We start from the raw sequence: 23105 nt of genomic DNA on the forward strand, positions 1-23105 counted from the left end.
AATGCTAATAGTATTCTTGAATTGTTAATCATGAATTTGAAATGATGTTTATGCTTATTAAATGTGGAATTATCGTGCTCTCATATTTAAATGATTGAGTTGTATAAATTGTCTAGTTTTACTCAGATGAGACTAAATGATGATTGAAATGCAAAAGGTACATTAAAATAGACAAAGCATGGTAATGTAATACTGAATTGAATATAAAAAGAGTAAAAGAAAAAGAAATGAAATGTAATGGCTTCTATAAGTCCTGGTACTTAATGTATCCAAATGGGAGGGCATGAAACAAGACTGAAAAGTGAAAAGATTGAGTCTGTGCTGATGGCAATCCACGAGGTGTACACGGCCTTGTGCCTAGAAGCTACTTCGGTGGTGAAGAGATAAAAGCCACTTCAGTGGTGAAGAGATAAAAGCCACTTCAGTGGTGAAGAGAAACGTGCATCCTCGGGATTTGTCTAGGCTTAAGACTATAATGTCAGATAACAAAAATGAAAATAAACGAAAGGAAAATTGAAATGCATAATGTTATATGACTTTGATAATTGATGCATGATGAATTGCCTGATTTACTTACATGGTTGTCTATATTGCTTACTGGGCCGAAAAGCTCACTATTGTAAATGTTGACAGGTCCTCAGATATATAACAAGGGCAATGGTGCTGCCACTTGATAGTGCATTTTAAAGTAGAAGATGAAAAACTTTTCTTTCCTTATTGTTGCAACTGATGTTGGTTTAATTGGAATGTGAATGTATATATTCCTTTAAGACGGTATGTACTTAACTAGATACTATTGAAAGGTCAAATGTAAACATAAAAGGATTTCAGACTGTGTACATATGTGTATGAGTCAAACTGTCAAACAGATTATCTATTTTGCCCTTGAGAATGTTTAATTTAGTATTTTGTCTTTAGTAGTTATAAACAAGTTGTTAAAGAGAGGAATTGTCATGTGCCCTAATTGAATGTCCATAATGTGGGCCCCACCAAGCCTGTGAAACTAGGGTCGTGACAAATACCACCTCTGTCACGACCCCAGTTTTCACAGGTTTGGTGGGGCCCACATTATGAACATTTAACTAGGGCACGTGACAGTTCCTTCCTTTATCAACCTGCTTATAACTACTAAAACAAAATGCTAAACTAAACATTCTCAATAACAAACAAACAACATGTTTGACAGTTTGACTTATAAACATATGTACACAGTCTAAAGCCTTGTTATGTTTATATTTGACCTTTCAACAGTGTCTAGTAAAGTACATACAGTCTCAAAGAAATATATACATTTACAGTTCAGTTAAACCAACATCAGTTGCAACAAAAAGAAAAAGGTTTTCATCTTCAACTTTAAAGGTACTGGTCGGTGGCAGCACCCTTGCCCTTATCACGTATCTAAGGACCTGTCAACATTTTTAATAGTGAGTTTTGCAGCCCAATAAGCAATATAGACAACCATGTAAGTAAGTCAGGCAATTCATCATGCATCAATTATCACATCAAAGTCATATAACATTATGCATTTCAAATTTTCTTTCGTTTATTTTTATTTCTGTTATCTGACATTACAGTCTTAAGCCTAGGCAAATCCAGAGGATATACATTTCTCTTCACCACCGAAGTGGCTTCTGTCTCTTCACCACCGAAGTGACTTCTGTCTCTTCACCACCGAAGTGGCTTCTATCCCTTCACCACCGAAGTGGCTTCTAGGCACAAGGCCTTGTACACCTCGTGGATTGCCATTGGCACAGACTCAATCTTTTCACTTTTCAATCTTGCTTCATGCCCTCCCATTTGGGTACATTAAGCACCAGGACTTAGAGAAGCCATTACATTTTCATTTATTTTTCTTTTACTCTTTTCATATTCAATTCAACATTGCGTTACCATGCTCTGTCTATCTCAATATACCTTTTGCATTTCAATCATCATTTAGTCTCATCTGAATAAAACTAGACACCCAGTCATACAATCCAATCATTTAAATATGAGAGCAAGATAATCTACATTTAACATGCATAAGCATCATTTCAAATTCATGATTAACAGTTCAAGAATACTATAAGCATTCCAATTCAAACAGTTCAATCAAATCATTAAATTGTCATCCAATCCCATACATTTTTGTTCAATACACAAAGACATATATCATGCACTTTCCATAAATTGCATCAACGAATAAATACAATAGATTTTATGTTATCATGTGAATGGTACATGTCTACTAAAGGGAATCATCCACTTAACATACATAGGTTGGTTAATATCATTTACCTATCCCTGTTCCATGTGTGTGTGTTTTGACCCTGATTCCGTTTAAATCTACTCTCCCTCCTGTATCCCGAATAATTACTGGCTATTTCGAATACGCGGGAACCAACAGGAGATTTCCCCTTTTTTATTATTATTTTCTCTCTCCTCTTTTCTTTCTCTGTCCTCCCCACAGTTTTCCTCTCTCTCCTCTCTTGCCCACTCCTCTCTCCTCTAGGCTTTCTCCTCTAAGGCCTTTAATGGCTTCTCTTTTAATTCCTCTTCTTCTGTTTCTATCTTCTTCTCTCTCTACTCCTCTCTCCACTTGTTCTCTCTCTTCCTCTTCTTCTTCTGTTTCTATCTTCTTGTTGCGCGTACAAGCACAATCGAGCACAATCAATGATACACACTCTCTCCCCTTGTTCCCTTTCACTCTCTCTCTCTCTTAATCTCTCCTCTTACTCCTCCTCTTTTCTCTTCTCTATCCTCCTTAAAATACCTTTTAACTGTTTCTACAAATCTGAAACCTTTCTCTTCTCTCTCCTTTCATCTCATGTTCCATGCACACAATAAGAAACTATGTTTTTCATTTTAAATCCCACTTTTAACACCACTTTCTTAAGCTCCCACATAAGTAGGAGGTGGGGGGGGAGAGGTGTCACCTCCTCCCTCCCTCTCTCCTCTTTAATCGGTTAAGTATTTAATATTATATAAAATGTACATATTATATATATTTAATTAAATGATTAATGGGCTTCGTTATGGGCTCGTGGGCCCGCTGTAATATCTTACGCAGGGCCCTCTCTGAGGTGCTAATATTAGTACCTCTGGGTTCAGAAAATCATGCTGATCATTTCCTCATTTTCAGTTCAATCTAATTCCACTGTTGTGGTACCCACAAGTTATGTCTGACCTCGACCAAATGTCAATTGGGTCTAGCCTAATTTAAGCTATCCTTTAACTACACTCAAATCATTTGATTAAACCATCAAACCAATTATCGGATCCTTTAATAATCTTAAAGACTAACAGATTCACACAATAATAAAATATAATAATATAAAAATATGTGGGGCATCACATCCTCCCCTTCTTAAAATAAATTTCGCCCTCGAAATTTATGTACCTGATCAATTGAAAAAAAGTTGGGGATATCGAGACTTTATATCAGATTCAAGCTCCCATGAGGCTTCTTGACCCGAGTGATTGTTCCACAACACTTTCACTAGTGGTACCACCCTATTTCTCAATTTCTTCTCTTTCTGTTGTAGTATCTTAATTGGCTTTTTCTTCATAGGAAAGATCTTCTTTCAACTCCAATGGTTTGTATTGTGACACATGAGTAGGGTCTGCTACATACTTCTTCAGCATAGAAACATGAAACACATCAAATATGCTGGACAAATCTGGAGGTAGGGCAAGTCTATATGCTACTGTTCCAATTCTTTCCAGAATCTCAAATGGTCCTATATATCTTGGACTTAGTTTCCCCTTTTTGCCGAATCTCACTACACCCTTCATTGGTGCTAATTTCAGGAAAACTTTATCGCCTACTTCAAATTCCAAGGGCTTCCTCCTCACATCAGCATAACTTTTCTGTCTACTTTGAGCAATCTTCATTCTCTTTTGTATTACCTTTATCTTCTCACAAGTCTATTGTACTAGGTCTGGTCCCAATACTTGTTTCTCACCAATTTCACTCCAACATATTGGAAACCTACACTTCCTTCCATACAATGCTTCATAGGGCGCTATCCCAATAGTTGATTAATAGCTGTTGTTATAGGCAAACTCCACTAAATATAAGTGATCACCCCAACTACCCTTGAAGTCAATTACACAAGCCCTAAGCATATCTTCCAGTATTTGAATAGTCCTTTCAGATTGCCCATCAGTCTGAGGATGAAAAGCTGTGCCGAAATTTAGTTGAATGCCCAACGCCTTCTGTAAACTTTTCCAAAATCTAGAAGTAAATCTAGGATCATGATCTGACACAATAGAATAGGGTACTCCATGTAACCTCACAATCTCTTTCACATATAGTTTAGCTAGCTTGTCTAGGGAGAAATCAATCTGGATGGGTAGAAAATGGGATGACTTTGTCAATCTATCCACAATTACCCAAATTGCATTATAACCTTGTGGAGTCCTTGGTAAAGAGGTAACAAAGTCCATGGTAATATGTTCCCACTTCCACTCAGGTATGTCTAGGGGTTGTAACAAACCTGAGGGTCGTTGGTGTTTAGCCTTTACCAATTGACAAGTCATGCATTTCTGTACATACTCCACTATCTCCCTCTTCATATTGTTCCACTAGAAGTTCTCTTTCAAGTCTTAATACATCTTTGTTCCACCAGAGTGCACTAAGTATGGACTATTATGTATTTCCCTCATCAGTTCATGTTTCAACTCTTCATCTTGAGGCACACACACGAAGTGGATTGGGTTGTGGAACAATCACTCGGGTCAAGAAGCCTCATGGGAGCTTGAATCCGATATAAAGACTCAATATCCCCAACTTTTCAATTGATCAAGTACGCAAATTTCGAGGACGAAATTTATTTTAAGAAGGGGAGGATATGATGTCCCGCATCTATTTATATTATTATTTTATTATTGTGTGTGAATGTGTCAGTCTTTAAGATTATTAAAGGATCTAATGATTGGTTTGATGGTTTAATCAAATGATCTGAGTGTAGTTAAAGGATAGCTTAAATGAGGCTAGATCCAATTGACATTTGGTCGAGGTCAGACATTGCTTGTGGGTCCCACAATAGTGGAATTAGACTGAACTGAAAATGAGGAAATGATCAGTATGATTTTCTAAACCCAGAGGTGCTAATATTAGCACCTCAGAGAAAGCGCTACGTAAGATATTACAGCGGGCCCACAAGCCCATAACGAAGCCCATTAATCATTTAATTAAATATATATTATATGTACATTATATATATATATATATATATATATATATAACCGATTAAAGAGGAGAGAGGGAGGGAGGAGGTGACACCTCCCCCCCCCCTCCAACTTACGTGGGAGCTTAAGAAAGTGGTGTTAAAAGTGGGATTTAAAATGAAAAACATAATTTCTTATTGTGTGCATGGAACATGAGATGAAAGGAGGGAGAAGAGAAAGGTTTCAAATTTGTAGAAATAGTTAAAAGGTATTTTAAGGAGGATAGAGAAGAGAAAAAAGGAGGAATAAGAGGAGAGATTAAGAGAGAGAGAGTGAAAGGGACAAGGGGAGTGAGTCTGTATCATTGATTGTGCTTGTACATGCAACAAGAAGATAGAAACAGAAGAAGAAGATTAAGAAGAGAAGAGAGAGAATGAGTGGAGAGGAGTGGAGAGAGAAGAAGATAGAAACAGAAGAAGAAGAATTAAAAGATAAGCCATTAAAGGCCTTAGAGGAGAAAGCCTAGAGGAGAGAGAAGGAGTGGGCAAGAGAGGAAGAAGTGGAGAGAGAGAAGAGAAAGGCAAGAGAGGAGAGAGAAGAAAACCGTGGGGAGGAGAGAGAAATAGTAATAAAAAAGGGGAAATCTCCCTTTGGTTCCCGCGTATTCGAAATAGCCAGTAATTATTCGGGATACAGGAGGGAGAGCGGATTTTAACGGAACCAGGGTCAAAACACACACACACACTGGAACAGGGACAAGTAAGTGATATTGACCAACCTATGTATGTTAAGTGGGTGATTCCCTTTAGTAGACATGTACCATTCACATGATAACATAAAATCTATTGTATTTATTCGTTGATGCAATTTATGGAAAGTGCATGATATATGTCTTTGTGTATTGAACAAAAATGTATAGGATTGGATGACAACTTAATGATTTGATTGAACTTTTTGAATTGGAATGTTGATATTATTCTTAAACTGTTAATCATGAATTTGAAATGATGCTTATGCATGTTAAATGTAGATTATCTGCTCTCATATTTAAATGATTGGATCGTATGACTAGGTGTCTAATTTTTTTCAGATGAGACTAAATAATGATTGAAATGCAAAAGGTACATTGAGATAGACAAAGCATGGTAACGCAATGCTGAATTGAATATGAAAAGAGTAAAAGAAAAATAAATGAAAATGTAATGGCTTCTATAAGTCCTGGTGCTTAATGTACCCAAATGGGAGGGCATGAAGCAAAATTGAAAAGTGAAAAGATTGAGTCTGTGCCAATGGCAATCCACGAGGTGTACAAGGCCTTGTGCCTAAAAGCCACTTCGGCGATGAAAGGATAGAAGCCACTTCGGTGGTGAAGAGACAGAAGCCACTTCGGTGGTGAAGAGAAATGTATATCCTTTGGATTTGCCTAGGCTCAAGACTATAATGTCAAGTAATAAAAATGAAAATAAACGAAACGAAAATTGAAATGCATAATATTATATGACTTTGATGTGATAATTGATGCATGATGAATTGCCTGACTTACTTACATGGTTGTCTATATTGCTTATTGGGCCACAAAGCTCACTATTGAAAATGTTGACAGGTCCTCAGATACGTGATAAGGGCAAAGGTGCTGCCACCTGATAGTACCTTTAAAGTTGAAGATGGAAACCTTTTTCTTTTTGTTGCAACTGATGTTGGTTTAACTGAACTGTAAATGTATATATTTCTTTGAGACTATATGTACTTTACTAGACACTGTTGAAAAGTCAAATGTAAACATAACAGGGCTTTAGACTGTGTACATATATTTATTAGTCAAACTGTCAAACAGGTTGTTTGTTTGTTCTTGAGAATGTTTAGTTTAGCATTTTGTTTTAGTAGTTATAAACAGGTTGATAAAGGAAGGAACTGTCATGTGCCCTAGTTAAACGTCCATAATGTGGGCCCCACCAAGCTTGTGAAAACTGGGGTCATGATAGAGGTGGGCCCACAAGCCCATTAATCATTTAATTTAATATATATATATATATATATATAAATACTTAACCGATTAAAAAGGAGAGAGGGAGGGAGGAGGTGACACCTCTCCCCCCACCTCCTACTTACGTGGGAGCTTAAGAAAGTGGTGTTAAAAGTGAAATTTAAAATGAAAAACATAGTTTCTTATTGTGTGCATGGAACATGAGATGAAAGGAGAGAGAAGAGAAAGGTTTCAGATTTGTAGAAATAGTTAAAAGGTATTTTAAGGAGGATAGAGAAGAGAAAAATGGAGTAAGAGGAGAGATTAAGAGAGAGAGAGTGTATCATTGATTGTGCTTGTATGTGCAACAAGAAGATAGAAACAAAAGAAGAAGATTAAGAAGAGAAGAGAGAGAACGAGTGGAGAGAGAAGAAGAAAGAAACAGAAGAAGAGGAATTAAAAGAGAAGCCATTAAAGGCCTTAGAGGAGAAAGCCTGAAGGAGAGAAAGGGAGTGGGCATGAGAGGAGAGAGAGAAGAGAAAGGCAAGAGAGGAGAGAGAGGAAAACCGTGGGGAGGAGAGAGAAAGAGGAGAGAGAAAATTAAAAAGGGAAAATCTCCCGTTGGTTCCCGCGTATTCAAAATAGCCAATAATTATTTGAGGTATAGGAGGGAGAGCGGATTTTAACGGAACCAGGGTCAAAACACACACATGGAACAAGGACAGGTAAGTGATATTGACAAACCTATGTATATTAAGTGGGTGTTTCCTTTAGTAGATATGCAACATTCACATGACAACATAAAATCTACTGTATTTATTCGTTGATGCAATTTATGGAAAGTGCATGATATATGTCTTTGTGTATTGAACAAAAATGCATGGGATTGGATAACAACTCAATGACTTGATTGAACTGCTTGAATTGGAATGCTGATAGTATTCTTGAACTGTTAATCATGAATTTGAAATGATGTTTATGCTTATTAAATGTGGAATTATCGTGCTCTCATATTTAAATGATTGGGTTGTATAAATTGTGTCTAGTTTTACTCAGATAAGACTAAATGATGATTGAAATGCAAAAAGTACATTGAAATAGACAGGGCATGGTAATGCAATACTAAATTGATGGTTCAAGTGTAGTTAAAGAATAGCTTAAATGAGGCTAGATTCCAATTGATATGTTGGACGAGGTCAAACATCGTTTGTGGGTCCCTCAACAGTAGAACTAGACTGAAATGAAAACGAGGAAATGATCAGCATGATTTTTTGAACCCGGAAGTACTAGTATTAGCACCTCAAAGCGGGCCCTACGTAAGATAATAAAGTGGGCCCATGAACCCATAGAAGCCCACTAAATATATATATGCACATACATTATATATTTTATACAATATATATGTTATATATATTAAATGATATATCATGCATATTGCATATGCTAAATCAACCATAAGGGACAAAGAGGAGAGAGAGGAGGAGGGAATGTCCACCAATAACCAAGTCAAAATCAGCTGTAAAACCCACTGAAACCTGCCACAATCTTGCACTAGGTTTCACCAAAATTTCGGTGTCTCAACCTGGTCAAAACACCGAAATGAAATGAGTTTTTGAACCTTGCTTAGTACTAAAGCTCTCAGACACAACACCCTCACAAGTTCATATATTCATATCGCAAACTGCTACTGTGGTGAATAATTTGTATAAGTTTATGTAAAAGTACCAATTAAGTGATTAACTATGGTTCATAACTCTTCGAACAAAGAACTGCTAAAAACTGGGAAATCATATGCTCATGGTGGCATAGTGAAGGCAAACATTCAACGGCCAATTGTTCTATTTGATCAACCATCCCTTTCTATTAATGGTAAATGCCTCCCTTCATCCATTCTCTACTTCCCTGGATGATAAATGAAAAGGTAAACTAAAGTTGGGAATCTCATTACTTCTAAATGGCTGCAGTTAAACAAAAGGCAAAGGTTGCTATATACTTTATGACATTTATGAACAAATTTTACTTATGCAATCTTTTGGCAGTTTAGTTGTAGATCATTTTCCAGCGACAAGAATATTTAAGATACAAATAGTAGGCGTGTAAACAGATTGGATTTGGATCGGATAGTGGTAATACTATATCCGCATCCTATTATACTCAAACGGATTCGGATAATATCCTATCAGTTTTTGGACGGTTTCAGTCATATTTGGGTGATAGTCGGATAGTTATTTTCTGAAGTATATTTTTCTAGATGGGTACAAATACATATTGAATATAGAAAATCTTTTCAGATGGGTACAAATACATATTGAATATAGAAAATCTAGAAAAATAGTCATATATCTCAAGTAAAAAAATTATAAAAATAAGAAAACAAATCCAAATAAGTAACTTAATCGGATATTTTTATCGGACAGATAATATCAGTAAGAAAGGGGTATACTATATTGGCATCCTATTAGTAATCGACCGGATTCAGATACCCCTAAATGGATGTGAATGCAAATTCAAGAGCGGATTTTGGTTATCCATTTACATCCCTGACTAATGGTGAGCTTTTTAACCAAATCATGGATACATATAGTTTACGTCAGTAAATTTGTTTTCGCGGATGTGTTTGCCAAGGGGGCTACTTGCAGTCATCAGTATGCAACTATGGACTAGTCCCACTTCACTCCATCCAATAACAATACGGCTCTAAGAAAACAGGACCAGAACACTTGTCAAACCCAACAGCACAGAACATAATTCTACTAAAATCATATAGCGACAGAATTTCGCTACTCGTTTTCAAAGCTTTTTTGAACATTTTCTAGTAAGACGTCTGCTCTAATAAGTCTAGATGCATCCATCCCTTTCCTTTTTAATGGATGAAAACACATTCCAATTTAAGTGTTTGGCAGCTTCAAGTTCTGGCCTTTCAGGTGAGAAAAAGAAGTACGTAAGAGCATTATATAAGCACATTTTAGACAATTTGCAATTTACAGAAACACGATAATTTTCAGTAGACATTCTCTTTTGTTCCTTCTGGGGGGTTCTCTTCTTGATATTTGGGGTGTTCAGACTTTGAAACACCGTGTTTCTGAAGGTGATAGAAACTCTTCTTTGGGTCCATAAGATGACAAATATGTCACCTATAGTTAAGTAGATCCAGAACCAAAGCAGGGCTCTCGGGCCCGCAGCCCAGCAGTGACAATAGTGGTAGAAGTTATTTCCTTCAGTACCTTTAATTTTGAGTTCAGAGTGGTATTTTGGTATCTGACAGCATAAGTGAAGGGCAGAAGAGTCTCTAAAGCTTAGTTATTTATCAGGTCTTAAACTTTAAAGGCCTCCACAATTTAGGGCATCTATTTGTTGTTTTGAATGCCCACATCCCATGGAATAAAAAGAGTATGATGTCCAGTAGGTTTTTCAATTCCTATTCTAAGGAGGAATCCCAGTGTAAGGCTGTTTAGCCTTACATAAATAAGCCAAAATGATGGGATGAATAAACTTGATTATTTTGCTAATTGTTTATCAGTTTTGCTGCTTCTCTATGACATTTATCTGATCTGAGTCTATTTTTAGATTGGTGGCTTGGTGCTTAAAATCCAAGAGGCCTGGAATCCTTGGTGAGTAATATCCAAGTTGCTTTTTGTAGGTTTTTAGTGGTGCAAGTCCCAGAGCCAGTTGTGGCCGCAGATTCAGACTTCACTTCTCATCAAACTACATCTACACATGAAGATAAGGTACACTTGAAAGCCAATCCTTCCCATCCCCAGCTTTCCCCCTTTTTGATTCTTCTTTGACACCCAATCATACCCCCTAGATGTCATACACTCACCCCCCAATTTTCGATCCAAAACCCCATTCCCTTCTGACCCTTCAGACTATAGAAAATTAGAAATCATCAACTTCTTGAGATTCCAAAATTTTGAAACCCTAACCAAGAAATCTAATATCTATCTACCCAATAAACCCAAGGATTGATCCAATTCCACCCAATCCTCACAGCTAAAGAAACAATTTCCCATCTCAAGAACCACCCATAAGCCTATTCTTGAGCTATCCTGATCCTTAAATCACCCCATAAAGATCCATATCCAATTACCAAATTCCCAAGCACCACACCATTTGAGATTACCCTGTAAACGAACCACATACACCACAACTGATTTAACTATAACTAACCTTTTTGTCCCATTACAAGGTCTTGGTTTATTGGCCCTCATTCAGTTGAGGCTAGATCATATAGAAGGGTTAATTAATGTGTAAATCGAATAACAATAACAGAAAATATTGTTAAAAATGGACATGACAACAAAGTATTTCTTTCTTTTTAAGTCCTTTTTTAAAACAAAACAAGACAGTTAATTCAATTAGGACGTATGTAAAAGATATCGAATCAACTAGAAGTATGGAAAACAAGTCAGAAAACCAAAAATTAGATTCACATATAGCAATGAAGCACCACCTCTGATATAGATGTATATATAGCACAGTGAAGAACAGTTTTATGTGTGCTCAAGCAACGCAAAATATACCGATGTGCATCACTAAGAAGACGTGATGTGATCACCACCATCTTCTTTGAAGAATCGAAATTTGAGTTCCAATCAACCACCTAAACAGAAAAATACATGGAAGATAAACATATACTGTCATTAAAATGTAGAGTCATATACAGCTCTCAAAAACCATTAACCTATACATAAAACACACTTTTAACCATGAATGTAACATTTAGAAGTCACAATCTTGGGTCCCACCTTGACAACCCAAATTGTCACAATGAAGGATACAGGTAAGTTACTCGTCATAATGGTTCACAAGAAGACAGAAATCATTGAAACTGATGATAAGATAGCTAAAGATCAACAGGGAAGCATGTAAGTTACTTCAAACCTTGACCTCTAATGTAAGCTTTCATGAAAAATAAATAACACAAATAAGGCCAATTTTTGTGAGCCAAGAATAAAATAACCAACAGAATTTCAAAATCTGGAAATTATATTGGTCCAGCTTGCTTTTTCAAAATTGTGTGTGGACACCTTATGATGCACGGGCATCTACAGTTTCTAACTCTTCAAATGTGGCAGATAATGAAACACAAAGAAAAAGGAATCCTGATTAAGAAGACATTGACAATTCCAAAATCTCTAACTCTTGTTATTCAGAAATTGAATTATTTCTTCTTTTTTACCTTTTTTTGGTAATAAATTGAGTAATACCTAAGCTTTGAGAAGATAGACAGAGCTAGTTATTGAACATGATCCAGCAGAGATAAAATCATTCAGAAAAAGAATCAAAATTAATCACATGAGGATGCTAGAGAAAATCACACAAGGAGCAAGGATAACACAAACTATGTTTGGTTGTCAAGAGCACGAAAGAAAGAGTAAACCATAAGAAAGAAAGAAAATTCATAAAATGCACTTTTCCTGCAGGTGTTCTGTGGGCAAGAAAAGTTAAGAAATCACATGTTTTTGCAGAAAGAATTTCCATCAGTGAGAAGTTATAAATTTTAAAATCAAGGCAAGAATCTTCTTTTCTTTTCTTGCCAAAGTTGATATAGTGATGTAAACAGGGTTGACCTCACCTTGGCCACCCTAAAGTGGGCCATCTAGGGTTGGCCGAACCATCTAGGAGGGGCATTTTGGTCACTTCATCCCTAATTTAGCTGCTGGTTTATTTTTCAGAATTTTATTTTTTAAGTTGTTGAAGAGTTTCAGTCGGCTAGGAACTCCAAATTAAGTCAAGTAAGAGTTCTTGAGTCTTGGGACTCTTCTTTAAAGATAAGATTCCCAACAGTCATTATTTACAAGAAGAGTCCTTTAGTGTTTAAATCCTAGGGGGGATTTATTTTCAAGGAGATTCTATTAGATCTTTTATTATTTATTTCAACAGTTGTGATTAATGTGGTGGGAACCTAATCTATAAAGGAATCTCAATTAGAGTAATGGTCTTTAAGTAGGCTATAGATAGCCTATTCTTTCTTTGTATTCCTGAAAGTTTGATTATTTGAATAAAAGTTATTGAGTTGAGGCCATGGTTCCTGAGGGGGCCACGGCAGATTTTAAGTTGAGTTCTTCTTCAAAGATCAGCACCTATCTTCAAGCTTCTTCAAGTTCCTCCATCTTCCAGCAGCATTCCTCAACTTCCAGCAGCAGCCACCAGCTTCAAGTAAGACCAGCCCCTCCCCTACCATGCAATCCAACCAAGAACCCTTCGCCTTCCTTCCTCCTCCTTGCACAAGCAGCCCTAACACCCCAACAGCAGCAAAGAAACCCTGCCCCTCCTCTCTTTCTTGCAGCAGCCTCTCTCTTCCTCCCCCCCCCCTTTTCTTTCTGCTCATTTAAAATTCTGTTTCCTTTTTCTGGTTCTTGCAGCAGTAATGAGACAGCGGGGGGAAAAAAGAAAAGAAAAAGAATCAACTGAAACGGAAAATAAAAGAAGAAAGAAAGAAAGAAGAAAAAGAATCGCAAGATTTTTCCCCATCCTTTATCCAAGATATTTCCCTTCCCCTCCTTGCTTAAGTTAATAGCACCCCAATACATCATACCCAATAACAACCCAGATCCTTCCATCTAACTCCAAATTACTCAACTAAACTATTTCCTCCCATTCCCCTTTTGAATATCCCAAACCCTTCCCATACCCAATCACATACTTCCCTTCCCTTCCCTTCCCCACTAATTTTGATAAAACCATAATTTTTCCGTTTTACCAAATTATCCCATCCCATATAATTTTATTAAACCTATATCTTGCCCATAGCCTCCATATGTGGGATCCATCCTTATTCAACAATATCATGCATCCCATAGCATCTTTAGACCTACTTGTTGGAAGATTTTGAGCAACCCTTAATTTTATGGAATCAAGTGAGAAAACCCTAGCCCTAAAATCGGGTTCACATCTATAGTTTATGTGAGATGGATAATTTAGGAAGTAGATTGCTGTCTAGTTGCCTAATATTGTAGCTTTTCATTTTTACCTTTCGCCTCCCCAAGGAAGTGTACGTAATTCAATTCTTATTATTACTGAAGTAATATAGGTGTCTGTGGTGGTGTGGTGTACTTCATTGCCAATGACCTGACATTGCACCATCATCTCTACACTCTTCGACTTTCAACTTGATATATCAATTCTCATCCTACAAGTTCTCGGCCTCCTTTAATTGAACTAGTTGCCATTGCAGCTGGTGCAGAATATTATCCTCAGGTATGACCTCTTGAACAAGTTCAGTTCAAACTGTTAGATATAGATTAGATGGTATAAAGGAGTCACAAAACTTTTTGTGTGCTGTGCACCAGAGAAGCTCTAGAGCAACTATTCTAGATTCATTGAGAGCCTATGGTATTGGAATGAAGCAAGTTAGGAGCCACTTGCAATGTTACAAGTAGACTACAGCTTTGTAGCTTTTGTATATTTTGTATACAAGTAGGCTTGATTAACATATATTTTGTACTTTGTACATCAAGTAGACTTGGTTAATATATATTTTGAATTTGTTCTTCCTAAATAGTGTTCTTAGAATACTTCAGCCTTCTTGGATTTTTTGTATCCATGTATTCGTATTCCAAGGGAAAAAATACAACAAAAGCAAATACATGGGTTTTTTTCTAAAAAAAATCCACCTAAATGGTGGCGGCTTTTCCAGAATTCCACTAATTAGGTCCAAATTCAATCCAAACTAGTGGTGGTTTTTGCCTTAATGCCCCGATATACATACCTAATTAGGGGCAGTTTCAGGCTATTGTCACCATACTTAATGACAAATAGTGGTGTGCAAAAAGTGAATTAGTGGCAATTGTATTGCCACCTCAGTATACAATGACAAATAGTGGTAGCTTTTGTAATGCCACTGTATATGCCTACTATTGCTGGTGGTGTCTAAGAATTGCCACTAATTACACGTTACATGCATGTGCGGTTTCTGGCACAATTAGTGGTGGAAAAAATTGCCACTAATCGAGCTTTTACTTGTAGTGACATGTGATGGGTAGACTTGTAAGTTTAGTTTTTCATGTGTTGTTTGGTATTGAGTTTATGAAAGAGTATTGTAAATAAGTACAATTTTTTAAACTTATTAAAAAAAATCATTTTTGTAGACCGATATGCCAAACGTATTTTTTAGTAAAATAACTTATTTTACCTTTGGTTACCAAACACAGTTTGCATTTTTACCCAAAATGATGTTTAGTACTGATTTTTGAAAAATAGGTAAAAATAAAAAATGAAAACCATGCCAAAGAGAGCCCAAAGGAACTCTTCTTGTAAATAATGACTGATAGAGGGCTATCTTTAAAGAAGAATCCGAAGACTCAAGAATTTATCTTTAACTCAAATTAGACTTCTAACTGACCAAGACTCCTCTGAAAAATAAAGGAAAATTCTGAAATTTAAAATACAAACTAATTAGGGCTATGATGGACCAAACTACCCCTCTACGAGAATTTGGCCAGTCCTAGGTCCGCCACTTGGAAATGGCCTTGGGCCACTCCAAGGTCTCGGCCAAGGGCTGAATTTTGGTTCACATCATTATGATTAAGAGTTACTCTATCCACCTGAGTAAAAAGGAATTTCTTAAAGATTCCTAAGAGATTCATCACAATCAGATTCGACAAGTATTCTTAACAAAGTGAAAATGAGTGTTCTTGAGGATAGATACCGATTAATTAATTTAGAGAGACAAGGAGAAGTGAGAGATGATGATGGCGACAAAAGTGGAGAAAGATGAAGGAAGCAAGTAGAGATCTGTTGAGTACGGTATTAGGAGTTAGTTCTAGATTGGAAGGAGACCAGCTAGAAATGAAAATCCAGGAACAAAACTAGAAATCAGTTAGGACACAATCATGGATAGGCTTATGATGGATATGCCAATTGGATGTTGTGGAATCTATTAGTGGAAGTTTAATGAAGCTTTGAGGCAGGAAACTTGCTGAATTTAAGTTCACAGCAATTCAGGGTTTAGTTTTCCGAGTTCCTGGGAAGTGAATAATAATGGAATCTAAGGTTTATAATGGGAGTCCAGGGCTGCAACTTGGATTGAATTTCCAGTTGACGAAGGGAATGTTTGATCCAAATATGGGACAGACTTTATGATTGGTTTTGTCCATGTGAAATTCAGCATTCTGGGATCTAACCGAGATTGGGTCCAGGTTCAAGTGGATGGATAGGGCTGTGCTTCAGTTTGAGTTCTTCATGGGGGCAGAGAAGTATTCAATCCAAATTAGGGCAGGTCTTGAAGGCCAGAATGGTCTATGGAGATTTTAGGGTTTGGAAATGATGTTCAGAGATGCAGAGAAGGATACGGTTTGGTGCCTTAGAGGAATAGGAGAAAAAAGGCCTGGAGCTTCAAACTTATTTGAGAGGTGATGGACATGGAATAATAAAGCACCAAAGAACTTTATATCAGATTTGCTTGACTGTAGAATAACAACAGTGAGCTTAAGTAAAAACTGTGTCCGCATGAATAAACCAAAAGAAAGTTTCAGAATAACCACTTGGGCTTCACAACATAAAGTGCCAATTGGACCAAACACTAATTCCACCAGTCTTGATCAAATACAAGACCTATTCAAACAAATCCTGAACCTGTTGTGTAACTTAGACTGACTAGGAAACTGCAATAGACTCCAAACAAATTTGTAATCCAACCACACTAAAACACGAAGAGTTACTTGCAACTTATATTGAAGAACACTTGCATCAACACAATACAACTTAGAAAATAAACTAAATATATTAACAAACTAGCTGATCCCATATGCAGCCTAACCATAAAGGTGGTCTATGTCATTTAAAACACTTAGAATCAAAGGCCTATTACTAAACCCTAGAATTATTCCTAATAAAACAAGCCAATTTCAGTGATCAACCAGCATCAGTTTACTCTAGACTGATAGGGGAAGGAGATGCTTCCAGACAAAGGTAATCATCTTTTGCATTGATTTGGACATCACCAGAGAAAGCGGTGTGATTATACCATAACAGAGGGAGACTCAAATAATGTAAATGGGTTAATACAAAAAGGAGATGAACATTTGACATTGTTCACACAGTTAAAAGCATAAGACATTTGGCCTCCCAAGTGAAGATATCATTCTGATGGGTGCCTTAAATGGAGAACGATGCAGAAGATGATGTTGCTAAACAGGGGTGGCTCGACAAAGGATTTCGGCTCATTCTTTTCTGTGGGACATTAAGCCAGTTTTCTTCCCAGTTGTTTCTGTTGCCATATCTTTCTCTTATATGTTTTGAGAGGTTCCCCTTTAACCTTATAGTTATCATTCATTTATTTTGTTCTAACAAAAGCAATTACAGATAGGAAAAACATGGGGTGTGTAAGAATTGAAGATAAACAGGTGACAAATTACACATACAACAAAAAGAATATTCAAATCCCTCCTTAAGAAAAATATAATCAACCAATGCATTTGACATATGCAATTTCACAAAAAGAACTTCATAAACAAGAGGGTCATCATAGACGAAACACGAAGCCCCCCGTCTATTTAATAAATTAATATAATCAAACTTCAACTCAGACAAATTTAAAACTTCTACTTACAATGTCAAGGGTAGACATGTTCTCCAAGCTGCATACAGCACGGGCTCCAAGTTCCAGAAGCAGAGGAAATGCACCAACAAATTGGAAGGCCTCAATACAGCCAGCATCTAGGTAAAGAATAGCATCTTCAATGTGATCTGACATCTAACCAAGATCAAGAGAAAACCTTAGATGATACTATTTTTGGAACTTCAAATTTCATGTGACTCCATCTGACTAATCATAAGTTGAATCAATCATCAAAAGGAAAGTTGCAAAGAAGACCAATATTTCAAATCAAACAAAATATTTACTCCTTGTAAATCTGTCAAACTTGATGAATGAATCTTTACTTTTCAAAATAAAATGTAATCATCTTGTATTACCATTGCCAATTCTTATTTGTTGAAATAATCAAATACAAATATTGTTATTCTGACTCACTACCCATTTGCTCAGAGCTCGAGTTCTTTCTCTTCTAACTTCCACAAGCAAGCCCAGGACAATCTGGCTCTTGAATGGCCCATCCATGTAGGTCTATTGAATTTCTCAAAGTATCAAGAATCCGATGTTTCCAGCCCCTTAAATATCATTAAAATGAAAGTCAGAGGTCTTCTCAAGACTTCGACAATCTCTTCCAAACCAGACATGAACATTCGATTCATTTGGGTCCCATGCTAAGTTATCATCCTAGGTTGCACTAGAATGATAAGTCCACCTGTCAGGTTAGATGCTTGATTCATCTATTAATGTGCATAAACCACCACGAACCTCATCTCTGGAGGATAAAGAGGCAATCAGCAGGAAAGAATCACCTCTTCAACTAAATTAAATTCCTTCTATGACCTGCTCCAAACCAGGAAAGAATATAGTTTCATCCCTTGAAGAATCACTCTGGAATGGGACCAGAATACAATCTGATTTTGGATCCAGCACTCATCGTGATACACCTCCAATGCCTGATTGACGTAGATTGCCTAAACAACACCTCAGGGAGCTTTTTTTTGGGTAAACCCTCAGGGAGCTTGTTTGTACACCAGATATCGATCAGTGTTACATGTTTAAACTTTGCAAAAAGAGAGAAATCATACAATGTAAACCCAAAAGTGGAGGAAGAGTGTTTTTTATTTTTTTATTTTTTTTTTTTTTTGGGGGGGGGGGGGGGGGGGAGGATTAGATACCCATAGCTCCTTAATTTAATAAATGGCTTACCTGACGAATGGAATCCAAGCAGAGCTTTATGACATCGACAAAGGCCATTTCGAGCAGCCTACTAGATCCCTGCAATGCAACGAAGAGACGTGTAAGTACCTTACTCCTGTATATGCTATTATAGTATAAAACCATCCCATATCCAGACAGCCCCAAGGTAAATCTTGACTTTTAAATGAGCAAAGACCAGAGAGCCTGCCCCTCTCTTGCGCCTTGCTGGAGTTGGACGAACAGGGCTCTCCTAACAATCCAAAATAATCTTTCTGGACGGCTCCCCACCTAATGCTACCTTTGATTGATCAGGTTTACAATTGGTCGGTGCTGCCTTTCCTACCCTTCTTGCTCCAGCCACAGCTTTTGGATTACAACATTGCGACAGAGATCCTTCTCTTCTTTTTGGTAGTGCTCTGGGCGGGAGCCTTCGCCTGACGTGAACCCTACCTATGAAGTGGAATCCGTCTGTGTTGTCTTCCACCTCATAAGGGAGTTGGATTCCGAGAGACTACAAATCTCAACAGAACTTGGACATTCTTAAAACAGACCCAATTGAGACCGTGGCCACACCTTGATCAAACAGTGACCCAGGATTATGATGTTCTACCTCCACCGCCAGGCCAGCCCCCCCCCCCCCCCCAAACGCACACACACACATGGCAGAGGTGTTAGGAGACGATGAAAGAGGAAAATTAAACACAAGGAACTGGAGAACTCACCGATCAAAAATGGCAAAGACCGGACTGAACCAATAAGAAAGGTTAGAAAGGTTCTTCAATCAATTTCTGAAAGTCTTCTAGTTAGATCGTTGCTGCAAAGCTTTAGACGGAGATGCCAAAACAACTCTGACGTTCGAGAAGATAGGAGAAGAGCACCTGAGGGAACCGACCAAAGTAACTTTACTTATCCTAACCGAATCGAACCTTAGCGGCTTAAGCTAAGCCTATCACGGCCTAGCAGTTTGATCGGTCAGCAGGGATTTCGAAGAAGGCGAGTCCTTTTTCGGCGGCATGAAATAGACGATCAGTCCTACATTGTCATTTGGAAGTCTTTAACCATGATCTTTTCAAATCTTCAAACATGCTCGGATTCTTATCTGTGAAGATCAAATCGTCCAGGTATAGGCAGATGATTAATATGTCTCGCTACTTATTTGATCATAAAATCAAAGAGAAGGTAACACAATTCCAAGCTTTCTTTAATACCACCATGAGTCCTTGACCTCGTACCTTCATTGGGTCGTTCACGAATAAACGAATCGATCAGACTTACTCGTCAGCTATAAAATCCACAACGGGTGAAGTAGACCGCTGTGGAAGTGCGAACATCACTACTTGAAATATCGAAATCGGTCGTGCCAGATCCACCTTTTCTGTTGTTTCAGAGCTATATTATCAACAATAGGTTTCTCAGGCGAAATCTGGCTAATTTAGGCCAATTCCCGACTGACTGGGTGATCCAAAAGAGAATAGGATCAGATTCCAACTCAACAAAGGGTACAGAGGAAGGAAGAACAACAAGGAGCTACCCGGTTCGGAGAAGAAATGTTTGCCCCATTGATGATTATGACGCTACTTTGGCAGAAGCGAATCCCAATTCAGATTGTTCAAGGTGGCGGAACTGGGTTGAAGAGACCTCCCGGTGAAGGTTGAGGTTGAATTTCAGAGTTTCAGGTTCAAGTTCAAGCGCTCGAGCGAAGGTCGATGGCGGATGACCGACCGTGGAGCGAGTTGGGGCGATGAGACAGGGGAAAAGAATCCTCTGCGTGCAAGATCTGGCAAATGCGTTGCAGTGCATATGCCATAGCGTGCCATGTGGCACATTGACATCTAACGGTTAAAAATGCATGGATACTTTATTCTTCAATTACCACATTGACTTTCGGTTTAGATTCCAACCCGCCCAACTTCCTTCTTCTCTAGTGTTTCCTTCTCTTATGAATTCCGTCCCAAGATGGTTGAGATCCCATTTCTTATGTCGATAAATACAATCTAAAGGGGGTGAATCGGTTGCAACTAGTGGATTGCTCAAATTTTTCAATTTAATTAGAATTAAAAAATAAATTATAAATTCCAATAAAATTAAACATTAACAATTAATTATAACCCAATCAAGTCTTAAGGAGACAGATAGCTCGACACTTTTCTTACTTCTCGAAGTGTCGAGCTATCTGTCTCTTTCTGCCGTCAATGGGTGCTATAAGTGCACTCCATACATCCACAGGAGGCTTCATGACATACATCTCCGTCTCCCACTGACGTCGCCACAGCTTCTTCACAGAAGTTGCTCCAGTCATGCGGAACTTCTTCTGATCCAATATAACCATTTGTACAATATAATTTAACATATAAAGAAAGGAATGAGTTCTAATGAAGTCAGTAAGGAAAACAGATCTCACATACTATCAACAGTGTATCAAGGTAAACACAAATATATAGAATGATATGCAAATACATGGATGTAGCTATGAATCTAACTATGTAAGTCTTTAAATGGTGGACATGCTTTAAGAAATAACACAAACCCTCCTCTGGGTAGGTCTAGTCATTCTAATCCCTCATGGACTGGTTACCTTTGTTGGGATCCCAGACAAAGGGGTTCAATCCTAGTCAATCAACCATGGCTGGGGTTTAGGTTCACACTCTCTCACCACAACCATTGGCATGAGTACTAGCGCATGTCAGGGTTTCTAATCCAATGCAAAGTCATACAGTAACATACTACATGTAGTTCAGATGTTTCCCCTATGGCACCAACCAACTCGGTTCAGTATCCTTCTCTACCTAGGAATGAGAACCCTCACGGACTGGCTATTGTTGTTGGACTCCATTCCCTAACCCTATAATCATCCACATATTGTTGGGGCAAATGCTCCCATGACCCTTCATGATTCTCGACCGTTCCTTGGATGTCCATGAGCCCAAACCGTTATATATGCAACCTTACCAATGCATAATCAATAGTGGACTACTAAAATCTCTGCACGGATTGGCTACCGCTATAGGATGAAACAAAGTCACGTCACTATTATCACGGGTCATTCGGCTTTAATTCCCCTACCGAAAGGGTAATAGCGTGTATAGGTAGCTAGCCATACAATCGAGACTCCCTAAGTACGTCATCCAACAATCATGATAGTATTGGGGGCATCAATAGACAATGCCCCATACCACAACCCCTGATATTTTAAGCAATGGATACCCTAAATGAATACCCTTCCATTACAATTACATCACATCACCAACCATTAATACATAACCATTCATTTTATATCACCAAGTAATGGAAATACACATAAACATTATTTACAGCATATATTCAACTTTTAATCATTGAATTATACAACTACAGCAAGTTATAAGAGCAATGATACATGTAAGAAATTAAACAGTCCATCATAGAGCATATCATCGCATATATATAAGAGTGTGTCTTTACCTGTAGATATGTAAAAACTAAAGAAATTGCAATTAGACCTCACCACAACAGTTCTAGTATACCTCAGAGATCACCTAAATATATATTACAAAGTTATATTAAGTATAGGAGTCAAATCAGAGCAATAACCAACTTCACAGAGCTACTATGACCTAGCCGGTCGCTTGGGGTGGTTGGTTGGCCAAGCGACTACCATAACCGACCACCCCTGTTCCAAACTACTTTTAAGTCTGAAATTCTGACTTTCGATCTCCTAATTTTATTTCGATTTTGGGGTGATCTAAATCCGAATTTCGTCCTTAAGGAGCCTACAACACAAGCATGAAACAAAACCCTAGAATTCTAATGATTCAATATTCATATCATCTAATTCAATCATATCTGTCCTTTATTCGGATGCAAGGATCCATTTTCGGACATGATCTAATAAAGATCACTGATGGGGAATAAAACCAATACAATTAACTCACTACCAATCCACTAAGGAGGATAGGTCCACACCATTCAAAGAGATGAGGAAAGAAAATAGAGAGTGTAGGATCACTTACCTCCACTTGATTGACAAAACTGATGAAGGATTGGATCTTCTTCACAAACCACGCTTCTCTCACCTTCCAGCACGTGTTCTCTACCTCCTAACCATCCTCATCCCTAATCCCGAGAATAATAATGAGTAAAAGGAAGAGATTGGCTATATATAGAAGACTGGGGCAAGTTAGGGCTTAAAATCCCGCAAGCAAACCTTGCGGTCCCTTGAGATGGTTGATTGGTCAATCAACCACCTTAAGCAACCGCCCCCTAGTACTTTTCAGT

General features: G+C 37.7%; 1 protein-coding gene across 1 annotated transcript in view; it reads right to left on the reverse strand.

Moving 5' to 3' along the window:
- LOC149015975 (vesicle docking protein) overlaps positions 1 to 20617 on the reverse strand; it is a 29006-nt gene extending 8389 nt beyond the window's left edge. The window contains exons 1-5 of the mRNA XM_089156977.1: positions 20084 to 20617; positions 19574 to 19950; positions 18861 to 18929; positions 17670 to 17813; positions 11568 to 11717 (exon numbers count right to left, since the gene is read on the reverse strand). Coding sequence (XP_089013103.1) covers positions 11568 to 11717; positions 17670 to 17813; positions 18861 to 18908 — 342 coding nt within the window. The 5' untranslated portion in view covers positions 18909 to 18929; positions 19574 to 19950; positions 20084 to 20617. The remainder of the gene's footprint in view (positions 1 to 11567; positions 11718 to 17669; positions 17814 to 18860; positions 18930 to 19573; positions 19951 to 20083) is intronic.
- Between the last annotated feature and the right edge of the window lie 2488 nt (positions 20618 to 23105).

This window comes from Hakea prostrata, chromosome 5 (genome assembly GCF_041222555.1).
Source record: "Hakea prostrata isolate BN-2017 chromosome 5, UWA_Hpros_2, whole genome shotgun sequence".
In the NCBI taxonomy this organism is placed as follows: Eukaryota; Viridiplantae; Streptophyta; class Magnoliopsida; order Proteales; family Proteaceae; genus Hakea; species Hakea prostrata.